At 40.4% G+C, this 18216-nt stretch overlaps 1 protein-coding gene across 9 annotated transcripts in view; it reads right to left on the reverse strand.

Annotated features, from left to right (window-relative positions):
* Positions 1–18216, reverse strand: part of STAT5B (signal transducer and activator of transcription 5B) — a 75881-nt gene that overhangs the window by 11039 nt on the left and 46626 nt on the right. For 2 of the 9 annotated variants that reach the window (XM_074261564.1, XM_074261563.1), the window contains 12 exons: positions 14515–14655; positions 11702–11811; positions 11342–11470; positions 10831–10920; positions 9304–9478; positions 7957–8087; positions 7388–7539; positions 6956–7111; positions 6332–6511; positions 5900–5987; positions 5687–5809; positions 5025–5117 (listed from right to left, as the gene is read on the reverse strand). In XM_074261564.1, the coding sequence (XP_074117665.1) occupies positions 5025–5117; positions 5687–5809; positions 5900–5987; positions 6332–6511; positions 6956–7111; positions 7388–7539; positions 7957–8087; positions 9304–9478; positions 10831–10920; positions 11342–11470; positions 11702–11811; positions 14515–14605 (1518 nt within the window). In that variant the 5' untranslated portion in view covers positions 14606–14655. Of the gene's footprint in view, positions 1–5024; positions 5118–5686; positions 5810–5899; positions 5988–6331; positions 6512–6955; positions 7112–7387; positions 7540–7956; positions 8088–9303; positions 9479–10830; positions 10921–11341; positions 11499–11701; positions 11812–14514; positions 14688–18216 lie in introns of those variants that run through there. The other 7 variants (XM_074261569.1, XM_074261567.1, XM_074261568.1 and 4 more) reach the window with 5 other exon arrangements.

Consider the following 18216-nt stretch of genomic DNA (forward strand, 5'->3'; position numbering starts at 1 on the left):
AAAACAAACCAGTTTGAAAGCTTTAAGAACTCTGATATAATCATAAAAAAGGGAAAAGAATCGACATGTGCAAAAATTTTTCTAGCAGCCCTTTTTGCAGTGGCAAGGAACTGAAAAGTGAGTGGATGTCCATCAGTTGGTGAATGGGTGAAAAAGTTATAGTATATGAATGTTATGGCATATTATTGTTCTCTAAGAAACAATCAGCAGGATGATTTCAGAAAGGTCTGGAGAGACTTACATGAATCGATGTTAAGTGAAATGAGTAGAACCAGGAGAAACATCTTCCCTTTTTTTTTTTTTAATAATAGCTTTTTATTTTCAAAACACATACAAAGATAGTTTTCAACATTCACCCTTGCAAGACCTTGTGTTTCAAATTTTTTTCTCCCTTCCTTTCCCCCTCTCTCCTCCCCAGATAACAAGTTATCCAATATATGCTAAACCCGTGCAAATTCTTCTATACATATTTTCATAATTATCTTGTGGTATTAAAAAAAATCGGATCAAAAAAGAAAAAAATGAGAAAGAAAACAAAAAAACAAGCAAACAACAACAAAAATGGTGAAAATGCTATGTTGTGATCCATGCTCAGTTCCCAAAATCTTTTCTCTGGGTGCAGATGGCTCTTTTCATTACTGGACAATTGGAACTGGCCAGAATCATCTCATTGTTGAAGAGAACCACGTCCATCAGAATTGATCATTGTATAGTCTTGTTGTTGCTGTAATGATCTCCTGATTCTGTTCATTTCACTTAGCATTAGTTCACGTAAGTCTCTCCAGGTCTCTCTGTATTCATCCTGCTGGTCATTTCTTATAGAACAATAGTATTCCATAACATTCTATACCACAACTTATTCAGCCATTCTCCAATTGATGAGCATCCATTCAAATTTCCAGTTTCTCGCCACTTCAAAAAGGGCTGCCACAAACATTTTTGCACATGTGGGTCCCTTTCCCTTTTTTATGATCTCTTTCGGACAGTGGTCCAGTAGAAACATTGCTGGACCAAATCATATGCACAGTTTGATAGTCCTTTGGGCATATTTTCATAGTGCTCTCCAGAATGGATGGATTAGTTCACAACTCCACCAACAATGTATTCGTGTCCCGGTTTTCCCACACTTCCTCCAACATTTATCATTATCTTTTTTTTTTTTTTCTGAGTCAATTGGGGTTAAGTGACTTGCTGGGGGTCACACAGCTAGGGAGTGTTAAGTGTCTGAGGCCACATTTGAACTCAGGTCCTCCTGACTTCAGGGCTGGTGTTCCATTCACTGGGCCACCTAGCTGCCCCCATTTATCATTGTCTTTTCCTAACATTTTAGCTAATCTGAGAGGCACATAGTGGTACTTCATAATTGTCCTAATTTATATTTCTCTGATCAAGTGATTTAGAGCATTTTTTTCATATGACTAGAAATTGTTTTAATTTCTTTATCTGAAAATCGTCTATTCGTATTCTTTGACATTTATCAATTGGAGAATGGCTTGAATTCTTATAAATTCTTATATATTTTAGAAATGAGGCCTTTATCAGAATCCTTGGATATAAACATTTTTTCCCCAGTATACTGCTTCCCTTCTAATATTATCTGTATTGGTTTTGTTTATATAAAAACTTTTAAACTTAATATAATCAAAACTATCCACTTTGTATTTCATAATGTACTCTAGTTCTTCTTTGGCCACAAATTTCTTCCTTCTCCATAGATCTGAGAGGTAGAGTATCCTTTATTCTTCTAATTTGCTTATAGTATCACTCTTTTATGTCTAAATCATTATCTTGGTATAGGGTGTTGGGTGATGGTCAATGCCTAGTTTATGCCATACTATTTTTCTATTTTCCCAGAAATTTTTGTCAAATAGTAATTTCTTGTCCCAGAAGCTAGAGCTTTTGGGTTAATAAAACACTAGATTACTATGGTCATTAGTATTGTGTCCTGTGAACCTAACCTATTCCACTGATCAACTATTCTATTTCTTAGCCCTTACCAAATGGTTTTGATGACCGTTGCTTTATAATATAGTTTTAGATCTGGTACAGCTAGGCTATCTTCATTTGTATTTTTTTTCTCGATTGCCTTGAAATTCTTGATCTTTTGTTCTTCTAGATGAACTGTTATTATTTTTTTCTAGTTCTGTAATTTCTTAACAGTCTGATTGGTATGGCACTGCATAAATAAATTTAAGTAGAATTGTCATTTCTATAATATCAGCTCAATCTACCCACAAGCATTTGATACTCTTCCAATTGTTTAGATCTGACTTTATTTGTGTGGAAAGTGTTTTGTAATTGTGTTCATATAGTTCCTGACTTTGTCTTGGATGGTATACTCACATATATTTTATATTAAGTAATTTTAAATGAAATTTTTCTTTGTATCTCTTGCTGTTGGACTTTGTTCATAACATACAGAAATGCTAATGATTTGTATGGATTTTGTATCCTGCAATTTTGCTAAAGTTGTTCATTGTTTCTAGTAGTTTTTTACTTGATTCTCTAGGATTCTCTAAGTATACCATTATATTTGCAAAGAGTAATAATTTTATTTCCTCATGTACTCTAATTCCTTTAATTTTTTCTTCTCTTATTGCTAAAGCTAACATTTCTAATACAATATTGAATAGTAATGGTGATAGTAGGCAACTTTGTTTCACCCCTGATCTTATTGGGAATGGTTCTAGTTTGTCTGTCTTCATTACCTATGATGCTTGCTGATGGTTTTAAATAAATACTGCTGATCACTTTAAGGAAAACTCCATTTATTCCTATGCTCTCTAGTGGATTTTTCCCCCTAGTGTTTTTAATAGAAATATGTATTGGATTTTGTCAAATGCTTTTTCTGCATCGATTGAGATAATCATATGATTCATCAGTATGGTTACTGACATAGTCAATTATGCTAATAATTTTTCTATTATTGAACCAGCCTTGCATTCCTGGGATAAATCCTATAGTCATAGTGTTGACCTGATTTTTCTTGATATATGTAGAAATATATTTAGAAGAAATGCACATGTTTAACCTATAATGGATTACTTACTATCTAGGGGAAGGGAAAGAGAGGGAGGGAGGAAGAAAAATTTGGAACATTAGGTTTTGTAAGATTATGCTGAAAACTATCTTTGCATGTATTCTGAAAAATAAAAAGCTATTATTATTAACTCTGATCTAAGTTAACAATCAGCCATGATTCTAATAGATTGATGAAAAAGCACATAGATGAGCTCAAGATGTGGACTGAAGCACATTTTTAGACAAAATCAATGCCATGCTTTGTTTTATATATATATATATATATATATATATATATATATATATATATATGTCTTGAAGTAAAGAGAGTTCAATGCAAGTATTTGAATAAATTGGTTCACAGAGTCCTTCTGACAGCAGCAAAGGAAAGTTAATTGTATTTTTAAAAGCACTGACACAGATGTTAAGTGATACTTCTCACATCACTACAGAACCTTCATCTTAGGCTCCTGTCAGTATAAGTGCTAAGGGAATTATAACAAGGACAACTGTCCTTTTATGAAACAACTGAAAACATAGACAATTTTCAAATAGCAATACTGCTCCAAATAGCAGTACTACACAATTGTTCACAAACTCCTTGAATGAAGTAGAAAATTATATCTTAGCACTGGAAAGAACCTTAAAGGTAAGCTAAAAGTAAGCACCATGAGCTTCTTTTTCAGAAAGGAAGGAAATAATGATGCAATTTTTTTCATAGCTAAAGTATCCTGTAGGGGCTATGCTGGCCTCATCCTCTCCTATGACTTAAAAGGAACTAGAAGGGACTCAAGAGGACAGAACATGACAAATAAAATTAGATTAAAATTATTGCTAGCTAGTTTTCCTAAACTTCTATGTTACAGAAGGGGAGAAGTATACTGACAAATGTAAGTAATGTCAAAGCAAATGATAACAATAAAATATTTTTTTAAATAAAAGAAACACAAAAGTCATCTTCAACTTCTAGTTTAAGGCTTCATCAAGAATACTACATTCCGATGAATATTGGAGGGGATGTGGGAAATTGGGACACTGATGCATTCTTGGTAGAGTTGTGAAAGAATCTAACTATTCTGGAGAGCAATCTGGAATTATGCCCAAAAAGTTATCAAACTGTGCATACCCTTTGATCCAGCAGTACTACTACTGAGCTTATATCCCAAAGAAATACTAAAGAAGGGAAAGGGGCCTGTATGTGCCAAAATGTTTGTGGCAGCCCTTTTTGTAGTGGCTAGAAACTGGAAAATGAATGGATGTCCATCTATTGGAGAATGGTTAGGTAAATTATGGTATATGAATGTTATGGAATATTACTGGTCTGTAAGAAATGACCAACAGGATGAATACAGAGAGACTTGGACAGACTTACATCAACTGATGCTGAGTGAAATGAGCAGAACTAGGGGATCATTATACACTTCAACAACAATACTATATGAGGATGTATTCTGATGGAAGTGGATATCTTCAACATAGAGAAGAACTAATCCAATTCCAATTGATCAATGATGGACAGAATGAGCTACACCCAGAGAAGGAACACTGGGAAATGAGTGTTAACTGTCAGCATTTTTTGCTTTTCTCCCCAGGTTACTTTTACCTTCCGAATCCAATTCTTCTTTTGCAACAACAACAACAACAACAAAATTCGGTTCTGCAATATATATTGTACCTAGGATATACTATAACATATTTAATATGTATGGGAATGCCTGCCATCTAGGGGAGGGGGTGGAGGGAAAGAGGGGAAAAATTGGGAACAGAAGGGAGTACAAGGGATAATGTTGTAAAAAATTAATTATGCATATGTATTGTCAAAAGTGTTATAATTATAAAATTAATTTTAAAAATTAAAAAAAAAAGAATACTACATTCCATGATTGGGAAATATTTAATGAAATAAAAATAATTTTTAAAAAATAATATTATGTTCCTGTAAGAGATTCAAGGCAGCAATCCGAAAATATTAAAGCATGGACACATCAGAAGAAAATACTCACAGGTTCTGCAAAAGCATTATCCCAGAGAACAGTGGCTGTAGCATTGTTATCTTGGCTACCATGAACAATCACCACTACAGGGAGGGAGAGGGTCTAGAGGAAACAAACAAGAAATTTCAGAATCCACAACCATTACATTCTCTCCTCCTTCCTTCTCTGACTAATAAATCTCAACACCTTAATACTTACCTTGATTCTAGACAGTCACAGCACCTGAACTATTCCAGCACAAAGACTATGATCTTATCTACCTCTGACATAAACATGAGGGACTCCAGGCATTTTTGAAATGGGATGCCAAGGAATGTAGTGTTTCTAAATATTTTATAGATAAGAAGAAGAAATCTGAAATGCCCCTTTAGATAAGAATCATGTAACAAGGACCTAAAATACGCGACAAGCACACAAATTCATACTTCAATCAGTCTGGGACATTTTTTTATGCTACATCTGTTGTTTTTGCTTCAATCTACTTGTGGCACTTTATTGCTTGGCTTGTTACTATCTTCTGCATGATCTCAGGACTGGACCCTGAGATAATCTCACCATTTTCTGTCCCCGCATAAGAAAAGGAAGGGGGTAACTAAAGAATGGGAGGAAAGACAATTTCTCTGTACTCAGAAGTAATTAAGCCAACGGTATTAGGCAAGAGATGGTTTTACCTTGACCTGAAAAACCAGTTCATTCCCACCAACACTGAACTGTGACTCAAACAGGATTGTAAATTTCTCTTCTGTTACTGATTCTGCACCACGACGGTCCGACCTCTTAATACGTTTTAAGGACTGCAAAAGACAGAAACAAGGTGACCATGCAGCCCAAGATTTGATCTGAATGGGCTAATTTCATCCCTCCATTCTTCCTTATCCTCTCACCATGTTCCTGAAGTGGGCGCTGAGGGTGCCAGTTGCCTGGTGATACTCCATCACGCAGCAATTGTTCAATATCTCACCGCTGTAATCACTGCAAACAAGAGATCCCCAAACAAGCCAGTCTCAAGGACCCATAAGCTTCATGGGTCAAAGCACAAATTTGGAAATTAGTCTAGCGGAGTAATAAAAAGATTTATCTCACTTGAGTGAATAGTCAGGGACCAAAAAATAAGGATAAAGCAGAGATCTGTTCTAAGAGAACAATAACATGGAGGAGAGAAAAGGCTAAAGGATTGACCTTAACAGATTTCCCTTTCCTCTCTCTGGGAAGGAAGGCTAAAACCCAGACATCTCTCTGGGAGGGAAGACTCTTTCTTTTAAAGCCCAAAACCCCTAAGGGAAGCAGTGAGAGGGGGGAAAGGCGTCCGCCATTACTTTCGCGTATTCTCGTTCTTCAGCAAAGACTTGGCCTGCTGCTCGCTGATGATGGTGGCCTTCACTTGGGGGGGATTCATGTGAACATTCAACTTCCCTCCCACCAGCAGACGCACTGTGGCTGCAAACTTGGTCTGCGTCTTCAGGACCTGCGGGGGCTGCTTCTCGATGATGAAGGTGCTGGAGGGAAGAGAGATCGCCAGACTGACACCAGGTGCCGTCGTCCCCCCAGTCTGAGGGAGCAGAGTCACTATGGGGGCTTCCCTGATTGGGAGGCAGCAGCCTTGGGCCCTGTACGGTCCTAGGGGAAGGGTCCTGGGAGTCAGAAGGTGCAGGGAGGGGAAGGGCCCTGAATGAGGAGGCCCACAAGGGTCTGAGGGAGCGAGGGAAGGGCGGGCCCAGATCCTTCAGGAGAAGCAGGATCATCCGTCTCTCTCCTGCACTGTCTGTTGGGGGCGAGGACCAGAGAACTCAGTTCCAAGCAGCCTGAAAAGCCAGAGGCCGGGAGCAGTAGGAGGAAGAGGAGCACCAGAGAGGAGCCTGGGCTGTCTCTGGCTCAGAGCCCACAGCTTCCCCCAGCTCTACCAGCCTGGGCCCAGGATTAGGAGGAATAGGAGCAGGTACCTGGTCACCAGGGCAGAGATGATATCTGTGATGGTGGCGTTGAGCTCCGTCAGCATCTCCTCCACGGGGCCAGGAATGGGTAGCTGCTGACAGAGATGCTCAGCCCTCCGGATCTGCTGCCGGTTCTGCCAGATGATCTCCGCCAACTTCTCACACCTGGGCGGGGAGCCCCACCGGGCAAATCGAGAGGAGTAGGTTAAACCGCCCAGGACATGGGCTGGCCCGTCATGCACTGGGGAGAGACGGCCCTTGCTGCATGGGGACTTCCTTTCCAGCCACGGGAAGGACCAAGGAAACTCACAGTGGAGGACTGGGCCGCCTTCCCTGACCCTTCAGTCTCCAGGGGAGCCCCGGAGCCTCCAGTCCCCAGAACCGGCCCCGAGGACCGCGCCGCAAAGTCCAGGGCGGCCCCAAGCTCCCTCTCCCACATACCAAGACTGCAGCACATCCAGGCTGCCCTCCGGGGGCCCTCCATTCCCAGCCAGTTGCTGCCTTCTCTTCCACTGGATCAGCTCATCATCCAGAATGACAGTTTGCTGCTTCCGGAGCAGCTGGAGGGTCTTCTGGTGTTTCTCTGCCAGCTCCTGCCGAGATCCCGGGGTCAGATGCAGAGCTGGGAGCCACCTCGGAGACCTTCTGGGCCAACCCTCCCCTCCCCACTCAATTTGACCAAGGAGCAAAAAGTCCACACGTCCCACTCCGTCCCCTCAGGGAGTAACTTGGCAGAGCTGGGTTCGAAACCGGGGGTCCGGACTTCAAGGGGCAAAGGCCGGACACTTGTGGAGGGCTCGGGGCGCCCAGCCTTGCTTTGTTCCATTTTAAAAAGAGGAAAAGGACAGGGAAGCTTCCCCGGACCAGATCCCCCCAGAGAAAGGAATCCATTGTGGCCTCCCTCCCTGGCTCTTTGGCTCGGCTCCCCCCATGAGAGACCAGGGCCCCCGTCCACCTGAGGACACCCCCCATCAGTTCTGCCCGGGGGAGAGGGAAAGGCGGGAGCTCACCACCCGGTACTGCTGGAGAGTCTGGGCTTCCCGCTGCAGCCAGGCCTCCAGGGACACCTGCTTCTGCTGAAGGGCCGTCTCCCTTGTCAAGCGCTCCTGGGGACTCAGCTGTGACAGCTGGGAAAACTGAGCTGTGGGGGAGGGAACAGAGCAGGACACGCCCCTTCAGCCTCTGGGCAGGAAGCTTCAGGGACCAGGGACCTTCTGATCAGAAGCAGAAAGGCCCTGGGGGAACCCCCAAATGTAAAGAGACAGGCCTCCCATGGCACCCCCAAATGTAGAGGGGGAGGCCTTCTACAGCACCCCAAACATAAAGAGGCCTCCTACAGCGCCCCCTCCCACACAATCTGGCTCAGCCATTCCCATCAGTGTGGTCTCCAGAGGAGGAACCAGATGAGGGAGGGGCTGTGCAAGTGTGTGTGTGACCATATTGCACATACATGTTAGGATGCCTGAGTGTGACTTCATGTCACATACATGCCTGTGTGCATACGTGTGACTGTGTGTGCATAGCATGCTGCATCGTGTGGCCTGTGTGCAGTGTCTATGCACGTATGTATGTGTGTGTGTGTGTGTGTGTGCATGTGGCACCAGTGTGCAGTCATGAGTGAGAAGGGAGGCCCCACAGCCCCATGACCCCCAGGAGGCCCTGAGGAGCACTGTCTGATCTCAGGTCGGCCTCTCGAGAAGACACGGTGCTCCTCTCCCCTTGTGCTCCCAGCCTGGGCATTCCTGACCACGGCCCCCCCGGCTCTCCTCGGGACTGGGACTGGCACTGGGCCAGGCTCCAACCCAAGAGAAGCAGCTGCTGGAGGCCAGGAGAAGGAGCTGCTGGAGCTCACAGTGGCTTTCTGTCAGGGAGAGCCCTGGCCAGCTGCTGCTGCTGCAGCATCCTGGGCCTGAGCAGACACCAGCCCCCACCCAAAGCCAGGGCTGTTTGGCCAGGAGCACTCAGCTGGACCCCTCCTCCTGGAAGTCCTCCTGAAGTGAGCCCCCACCCATGTCCAATTCAGCAATACCCCCCCCCCCAGCTTGTACAGGCCCAGGTGTTCTGGGATGTGAGGCTCACACCCAGGGGCCTCTCATTGGGGGAGGCAGCTTTAGAGCCTCTGCCTAGGTCGCAGCAGGGATGGCAGCACACTTAGATTGGGACCTGCTTCCTGGGGGATGCAGAGATCAGGCCCCTGCCCCCTCTTCTGGCCCTTCTGCCACTGGGTCCTGGGTGACCAGGGATGTGGCTCCCAGGCAGCTCGGGCCCAAGCCCACCGCCCTACCAGGAGCCCCATCTTTCTGTCCAGCCCCAAGTTCTTGATGCTTCCCGGCCCGCCGCCAGCCCCGTGGCCTCACCCTGGTTTCTGAGGCTCTCCTGGTACTGGATGATGAAATACTCCTGAGTCTGCTGCAGCTTCTTCAGCTCGTTCTCGGTGTCCTGCGTGACCAGCCGCAGCTCCTCAAAGGTCTGGTTGATCTGCAGGTGCTTCTGGGACATGGCGTCGGCCAGATTTCCAGCGGGGGAACTGCACTGCACACAGAGGGAGGCCGGGGCAGAGGCAGCACGGTCAGGAGGCCCCATGCAAAGCCAATGGGCCCCTGTGCCGTGCGCCACAGACGCCGAGCCTTTGGCCACAAGGACCAGTCGACTGCCACTTGGCCCGCAGAAAGGGAAGAGGGCAGCCGGCAAGACTAGGGCCCTGTCCTAGGGCACAGCTCTGAAGAAAAAGGAAGCTTGGGTCCCCAGAGGGCATCAGGGGAGGGATTACTGCAGAGGACCCTTTGGGGATTTTCACTGACAATGAGGACTCCTTGTTCTGGATTCTGTGGGCAGACCCCACCTGGCTGAATCACTCAGTTCTTTCTCCCGCGCTATGGAATAAAATGTTCCAGCCATCTAGATGGCAGAGTCTTCCAAAGAGATTTCAGCTCCCCTTCTCCCCACACACCCACTGACTTAGAAGGCTAATGGCACCAGGTTTCCATAGCACCCACTACGCAGTGATTTATTTCCATCAAGACATTCTGCTCTGCATCAACCGGCTTCTCTTGCAGCCCACTCCTGACTGATATGACCCTCCGAGGGAGAGGACTTGAGGTCCTCAGACTCTCCAAAAACAGCATCATCCTCATCCCTCAAAGACAATGCTTTACAACTAAAGCCTAATTCTTATTCCATTACATCACATCTGCCAGGGATAGCAGCTTCTCCCAAAGCAGGTATTTGGTGAGGGAAGGAATGGGGAGATAGGGAAATGTGACATTTTTCTGTACTCTCAAGCGTAATTATGCATTAGTTAATCTGAATAAACTACCTTTTTATTTCTCTATTAGAGTGTGAGCTCCTTGAGAGCAGGAATTCTGCAGTATTTTTCTTTCTTTGTATCACTAACATTTAGCACCATACCTGGAACACAGTAATTTTTTAACAAATGTTTGCTGATTGCCTTTCTCCCCCTCTCTTCCAGGGGATGGTTCATGTTTTAGAGGAAGGTGGAGGAAAGTACATACTCAGAAATAAAGGTGACAAAATAAAAAGATATTAATAAAAATTAAAAACAGTATTTTTCAAAAGGCCTAGCTCAGAATCAATCACCTTTTTTGGCATGTCTTCTATAAACAATGTATCCACGAACCTTAAGACTCAGTATTTCTCACTCTCTTTGTATTCATTTAATCCTGTTTGTAAATCAAATTTGTTGCAAAATCAAATCATTTGACATATGGATATCTATCAGATGATAAATTATCTGGTGTTATAAACCATCCTTCCTATTCCTTTTGTATCTATCTCCTTAGTAGCCCTTAGGATAGATTTCTATGCATAGGAGAAATTTACTCGATGTCTAAGGATGCTCTTATAGAGCTCCCTGGGGCACTCACGTTGGTAGCTTCTCGGACCAGCCTCTGTTCATTGTATAAGATGTGCCGTATGCATCGGACCAGCTCCATGGGGCAGCGGTCATAAGTGCTCTGAAAGAATCAACAGCAAATATCCACTAGACCTTGTTAGGTAGTAGAGATCTATTGTCCTCTGAGAAGGTTAAATTTTTATTAGTGAAAAGTATTCTCACACCTCTGATTTTGTGTTCTAGAAAGAACTCATGATGGAAACATTTTTAACAATGCAACTACATCAATAAGCAAATATGTGTCCTGATCAGTAGATGCCAATCTAAGGTGTAGAATAAATTACAAAAACCTTTATCATTTTCTAAAAAGAGTAAACATCAACAAATCTAGCATGCATTTACAATTGGTACCTCTTGGATTTGTCACAAAGAAATGGTGGGATGAAGAAAGAAATATAATTTCTTTTTGGTATGAGAGTTATAAAAGTAGCAGCAGATTTCCTTAGGAGGAAGGAATAGCTGCATCCAGATTTCATACACACCTGAAGCTGAGTTGCATAATGCCCTAGCTTGATCTTCAGTAAAAACCCATCTTCCCCTACTTGGTGCTCAGCCTTCTTCTGCAGCTCCTGGATCAGACCCTCTAGGAGCTGAGTAGCTTTAATGTTCTCCTGTGGATTATCAAGATCTATTGAGTCCCTGGGGGGAAAAAAATTACACATACGTGTATACACACGTGTATTCAACATGTGCATTTTAAAGTGCAACCTCAATTCATGACTAAATACCTTTACAAAGATAAACAGACTGCCTCTTTGCACTCAATTAGGAAATTTTCAAGAATGTGCTCTATGTAAATCAACTAAATGCCTATATGCATCTAATCCTCATTCACTGATTACCTTTGCTGGACTGCATAGTCTAGTCTCTTCCCTTTTCTTTCCTTTTTTAAAGCACTGCCCCTTGTCCTTTCTCCCACAGGTCTGCTCTGGGGTGCTTGTGCTATCTGCTCCTGGAAATGAAGGGAGAAGGAGCATTTCCATGTACTTTATGGGCAATAAGGGTTCTGGAACTTTGACAAGTGTGTGGTCCTCTCAATTTTGACAAAACACAGCAATATCCCCAACTGAATGTACCACTTGCCAAGAGTTAAAATAGAAAACTGCCTCCAAGCAATCTTGCACATCCCTCCCCTCATTTAATTATTTCTCTGTCACAACCAGAGATCAGACATCATATTTGTCAAGAAGGGACAGGGAAATAACAGCAACATAAATACAGCAGATCAATTTTTCTGTATTGTTTCCAATTAAATAATGGAAACAAACCATCTAGGAAGAAAATATTCACAATGTTTGTGAACACAGGTTATACATCTGTGCAGTGTAAAAAGTAAGGCGAATAAGGTTTAGTTCTGATTCCACCTGCTACAGAAGCACTACCCAATCCCCTCCTCTCTAAAAATTATTTTGTTTGTTTGCTTATATGTGTACATCCTGTTACTTCCAAAAAGAGAATTTAAGTTATTTGGCAGCAGAAACTCCTTTTTTTAGTCTTTGTATTCCCAGTGTCTGGCACACAGTAGGTAGATGTTGAATGAATGAATGAGCTATTTTTAAAAAATGGAAAAGATCTTGGAATTGAATTTTGTTTGTTTATTTTAATAACTCTGAACAATTGCTTCTAGACAATGCTAAAATTGCTAGCTCCATTCACAGAGGGAACCAAATAGCTGTCAGATTGAAATACTCTCCGTCACTACTGACCTGGGCTGCTCTAGTACTAAACTGGGCTCTATATTTCATTGCCCATCCCCTGAAGTCAATGCATCTGTTTTCAAATGTAGGCACAAACAGAGGTATTAAAATTTTTGGTTGTTTATTTTAATAAATAATATGCCAAAATCAACATTGGGGAAGATGAGGAAGGAAAAGCAAACTTTAAAAAGGTGTATTAGATGCATTAAATACAAATGAAGGCAAGGTATCAAGAACAACTCTGCATCACTAATGCCGAATTTGGCAGAATCTCTGCACTTGAGGCTTGCCTTACTCGTGAGATGTGTTTAGACTGAGTAAAACTTGGAGAATTTTTGCTTTAATTTGCTTCAATTTTACTGACTCATTTTAATGATGCAAAGTCTTACTTGTCCTGCTTAGGCCTGAAAAATTAAGATTTTCTGATTAAAGTCATTATATTGATATAATCACTCCTATAATTTAATACTAAAATTGTCTTATGAACCTAAAATAATTCTTTAATAGTTATTTAACACAGAGATTATATGGTAAAATTGATTTAGTAGAGCTTTAAAAATCTGAATAGAAGCTTACTATTGTTTTTTTCTTCTTCCAATAACCTTTCACTCAAAAAAAAATGTAATATCCTGCTCCTAAAAAAAAGCATCTAAATGAAAAAATGAGGGAGATAGTAAATTAGGTACATGCTTAGATTTTACTAACTCAGTTGATTTCATGTCTAAGGCATTTTAAAGTTGCATAGGAAACTCTCATCCTCTTTGGTGTTGCCCAATGTCACTTTTCTAAATGGAAATCTGTTAACATGTAACTTCTATCAATCCAGTGATACAATCATTGAAATGCAATTAACTATGTATATAGTAGCAATTCTTCCCTATGCCTGTCAAACAGGAGAGATCTGAGACACCTACATTAATATGGCAACCATGATAGATTGTACTTTAAAATTTCTAAGAACCTTTATTCACTGATGTTTTTAAGCCTGAAATACCACATTTTTAGGGCTGATAGAAAGTGATACTCTTAACACCCAAGGTTTTTGTTTGACAAAGATATCACCAAGGAAAGAACAGGTTACATTTTGTGGCAATTTCAGTTGGATACAAATTTGTCAGTTTTATCCATCCCAAGAGGGCATAAAGTTCAAGGACAAAATCCATATTTTTTTTTTAATGTGCTGACTCAAGTACCCATACAATGCTGTAAACACCCTTTGGGAATTCCTCCCCAAAAGATAACTTGATGGTGGATATTCACTAACAATAATGCTCTAATGAGCAGCTAGCTAGGTAGTGAAATGGATTAGCCATCATTTCTAGAATCAAGAGGACCTGAGTACCAAAACTGCCTCAAATATTCACTAGTGGTGTGAGCCTGGGCAAATCACTGAACCTTGTTTGTCTCAGTTCTTCTCTGTAAAATGAGCCACTCCAGTATCTTTGCCAAGAAACCCCCAAATGAGCTCCCAAAGAGTTAGACCACTGAAAAGACTCAATAACAACAGCAAAAATAATTTTCTAATTCTTTTAGCTGTATTCTGCAAGAAAAATTCCTAAAACCTCTAACCTCCCACCCCCAACCCACCTATCTCCACATAAAAAAAAGAGTTGTACAACAACAAAATTCAGTTCTGCACATATATATTGTACCTAGGATATACTATAACATATTTAATATGTATGGGAATGCCTGCCATCTAGGGGAGGGGGTGGAGGGAAGGAAGGGAAAAACTTGGAACAGAAGGGAGTACAAGGGATAATGTTGTAAAAAAAATTTACCTATGCATATGTACTGTCAAAGAAAATGTTATAATTATAAAAATTAATTAAAAAAAGAGTTGTAAAGCCTTAATTAACTTTACTTCATCATTCTTCTTAAGCAAAGATCAACATTTCTAGACTGTCACCAAGCATCCCAAATTATTAAGATAATCAAAAAAACCCTAGTCTACATACCAAGCTTGACTCTCAATCCACTGGGATAAGTAATGCCGCACCTCGATGGGGAAGTGCTGGCCATATAATGCTTGCATCTGGTGGAGGGCATCTCCTTGGAGCTGCTGTGCTTGGATCCACACAGCCATTGTTCACAACCTGCTAAATAAACCAAGCAAGTTTTGTTATTGTTTCTAAAAATTATTAAAAGACTTCATACTGTAGAAGATGCAAAGCAATCTTGGTTATAACCCTTCCTAGTGGTTTAATGATCAGATTTAAAGGATTTCAACATTAATTATAGACTTTATTCAAAATCTGACACTGCTTTCACTTAGAGTAGTCATAAATACTGCCTGACAAAGTTGATGTAGCTGTTTCTAGGAAATTCTGAAATCAAAAGTATCATTATAGATATAGAACATAGAACAATCTTCAATATCCATTATTTAATAGCTACTCTTTCAGCTCCTCCTCCCAATTCTGCCAAAATAAAGTGACAAGTCAATAGTAAAAGGGAAATAATAAACACTGATTGGGGTTGGGGATATTTTGAGTTTAGTGAAAGTAATAAGGCATTACTTTAAAGCTCGTGAAAAGGAAACTCATGAAAAGGAAAGATAAAATGTCTGAAACCTGGTGGTCAACAAAATATCATATACAGACATACACACACACACACACACACACACACACACACACACACACCTCTTGCTTGTTAACCTTCAAGATACAATAACTTATAGTACTTTGCATTTGAAAAGTATACATTTGGGGAAAACACTCCAAGATTAAAATTCTAATGCCATGACATTTCTGAAGGAATGCTCAGCTACATTACAACACTTTAGAAGGTACTATCATTACAACCCATTCCATTAAAGTTAGAGAGGACATCAAGAGAACACATAATGGATTAAATGTGAGCAGATTTAATTTCATTCTTCAAGATATTTCCAATTTTATGTTTCACCTGATTGCACATGTATCAAATTGCTTGCTGTCTTGGAAAGAGGAAGAAGAGGGAAAGATAATTTGAAATTCAAAAACAAAACGTTTTTACGTGTAATTGGGACAAATAAAATATTATTAAAAATATGTTTTCAATTTTACAAAATGTGCTACTTTACAGAAAAAATGAGGAAGAGCCCTTTGTCTAGATTGCTACATTCTCCATCTCAACATCTTCAGAAAGTCTACATCCTAATCATTATCATAAATTAGATTAGTCCAGATATCAGAGAACAAAAAGGCAAAGCATTTCCCTGCATAAAAGTTCAAATGGAATCTCACTACATTTACACTTACTGTAGAATGAAATTTTATATAAAACAGGTTTATTTGTTTTAGGGTCCACTCAAAGGGATCTAGTTATCAAAGAGTAAAAAGGACTTCAGACAGCCCTACAGCAGGGACTCTGAGGAATGTGATCTACTATAGCTAAAGTCTGGAATATTTACTATAAATTTCTTAAAATACTACAGATAGTACACTCATATGTCAGGAAACAAACTTTACTTTTCTAAAGTTGTAGTTATCCGATCACATAACACTGAGCTATTTATGGGGCAGGCCAGATAGCCAACAGTGAGAAGTAGGGTGGATGCCAGTATCTATTTTGGGGTTGTGCAATGTTACAGAGCAACATTTGAGTAGTATACTTTATTTGGTGCTTTTTGATTGAGATCACAATAAAATCATCTATAGAGCAAATTCAAAATTTTAGCTGGTATAAGAAAAAACCAAATGAGAGAGAGAGAGAGAGAGAGAGAGAGAGAGAGAGAGAGAGAGAGAGAGAGAGAACGCGAGAGAGAGAGAGAGAGAGAGAACACGAGAGAGAGAGAGAGAACGAGAGAGAGAGAGAGAGAGAGAGAGAGAGAGAGAGAGAGAGAGAGAGAGAAAGCGCACTCGTACCAATCCTTCAGAAGGAGGGCACTTAAATCAGTTTATTATTCAACCACATGTCAGGAAAACACTTTAATGAATATCATGGTTTTGAATCAAGAGAACTTACTTCACTTCTTTGTAACTACCACACATTTTGTAGCTCTGCTTCTAAGACTACAAATCTAACTTCTCCAAATGACATCCCTTCAAAAACTTTAAGACAGTTATATGTTCCCTATGTTTTTTGTTTCTTAGGCTAAAAGCTCCTAATCCCTTCAATTTCTACAGAATGAACTTGAACTCTGTTATCATCCTGGTAGCCCTTTTCTAGATAATCTACAGCTTATCAATGTTCCTAAAACATACCACTCAGATCTGAATACAATACTTCATACATGGATTGACAAGAGTAGAGAAGAGCAGAACCATCAAATCCTTCTTTCTGGATACCACGTCTCTGAACACAGCTCAACATTGTATTAGCTTTCATGGATATCATATTAAACTACAGGCTTGTACTTATGTTGCAGTCCACTAAAATTATCAAATCCTTTCTCATATGAATTGCTGTCTAGCCATAACTTACCCATCTTACACTAGGGAATGTTTCTAAACACAAGTATTTTGCATATATCCCTATTAAATATTTTATTTAATTTGGTCAATTTTTCTAATTAACCTATAACATTAAAAAAAAAATCCTGATTTTGTCATCCAGTGTATTAAGTATTCCTCACAGATTTGTTATCTACAAAACTGTTAAATATTTCATATATGTCCCAATCCAAATTATTATAAAAAGATTAAAAAGAGTAAGGCAAAATGGGCAGATAGGTAATATAGTAGATAGAGCACAGGCCCTAGACTCAGGAGTATTTGAATTCATATCTAGACTCAGACATTAGCTATATGACTCTGAGCAAGTCACCTAACTTTGATTGTCTACTCTTTCCTCCAATCAGGTTCCCAACCCTGCCCCTCCCCCCCCCCCAAATAGAGTAAAGCATAGATTTTTGGGGAAATCCAATGGAGATGCCTTTCTAGGCTGACATTAAACAAAGGCTGCTCTTTAGGCCAGGTTAAAATTCTTAATTACATCATAGTGCATTTAATTGTACTATTATTTAACTTCTACTCCATCTTCTCTCCAAGAATTGTGTAAGATAGTTTATCAAATGTATTGTTAAAATCTAGGCAAACTATATTTACATCATCTTCCTGATATACCAGTTTGGTAACCTCATCAAAAAAGGAAATAGCTAAGTTTGGTACGACATGTTCTTGATGAAGCCATTTTGCTTCTTTGTGATCATTACTTCCTTTTCTAGCTATTCATTATCTTCTTAATAATATATTCTAGAATTTTCCCAGAAATTGAAGTCAAGTTCAATGGGGATACAGTTTGGAGACTGCATTTTTTGTCCTTTTTTGAAAAATGACATGAAAAAAGAGGGAGAAAATTTGGAACAATTTTTTAAATGGTCTTCATGTGTAATTGGGGAAAAATAAAATATTTTTAAAAATTTTTTGAAAGAAAGGAAATTGACATATTTGCCCCTCTTCAAATCTGTAATATCTCTAGTGCTTAACAACATTTCAGACTACTGCCAATTCTTTCAGCACCCAAGGTTAGAATCAACTGCTTTGAACTCATCAAGGTAGCTAGGGGCTTTCTTACTACCCACCTTACTTGGCAGGGAAACCAATTCCTCTACTAGACATTTTTGTTTTGCCCCTTTTAATCTAAAACCAATCTGTGATAGGAAACCAAGAAAAAACAAGTCAAACAAAAATATAAACTGGGAGATTCTACTTTTCTTTGTGGTGAGTTATCAT

The sequence above is a fragment of the Sminthopsis crassicaudata genome, chromosome 4 (genome assembly GCF_048593235.1).
Source record: "Sminthopsis crassicaudata isolate SCR6 chromosome 4, ASM4859323v1, whole genome shotgun sequence".
NCBI classification, from domain to species: domain Eukaryota; kingdom Metazoa; phylum Chordata; class Mammalia; order Dasyuromorphia; family Dasyuridae; genus Sminthopsis; species Sminthopsis crassicaudata.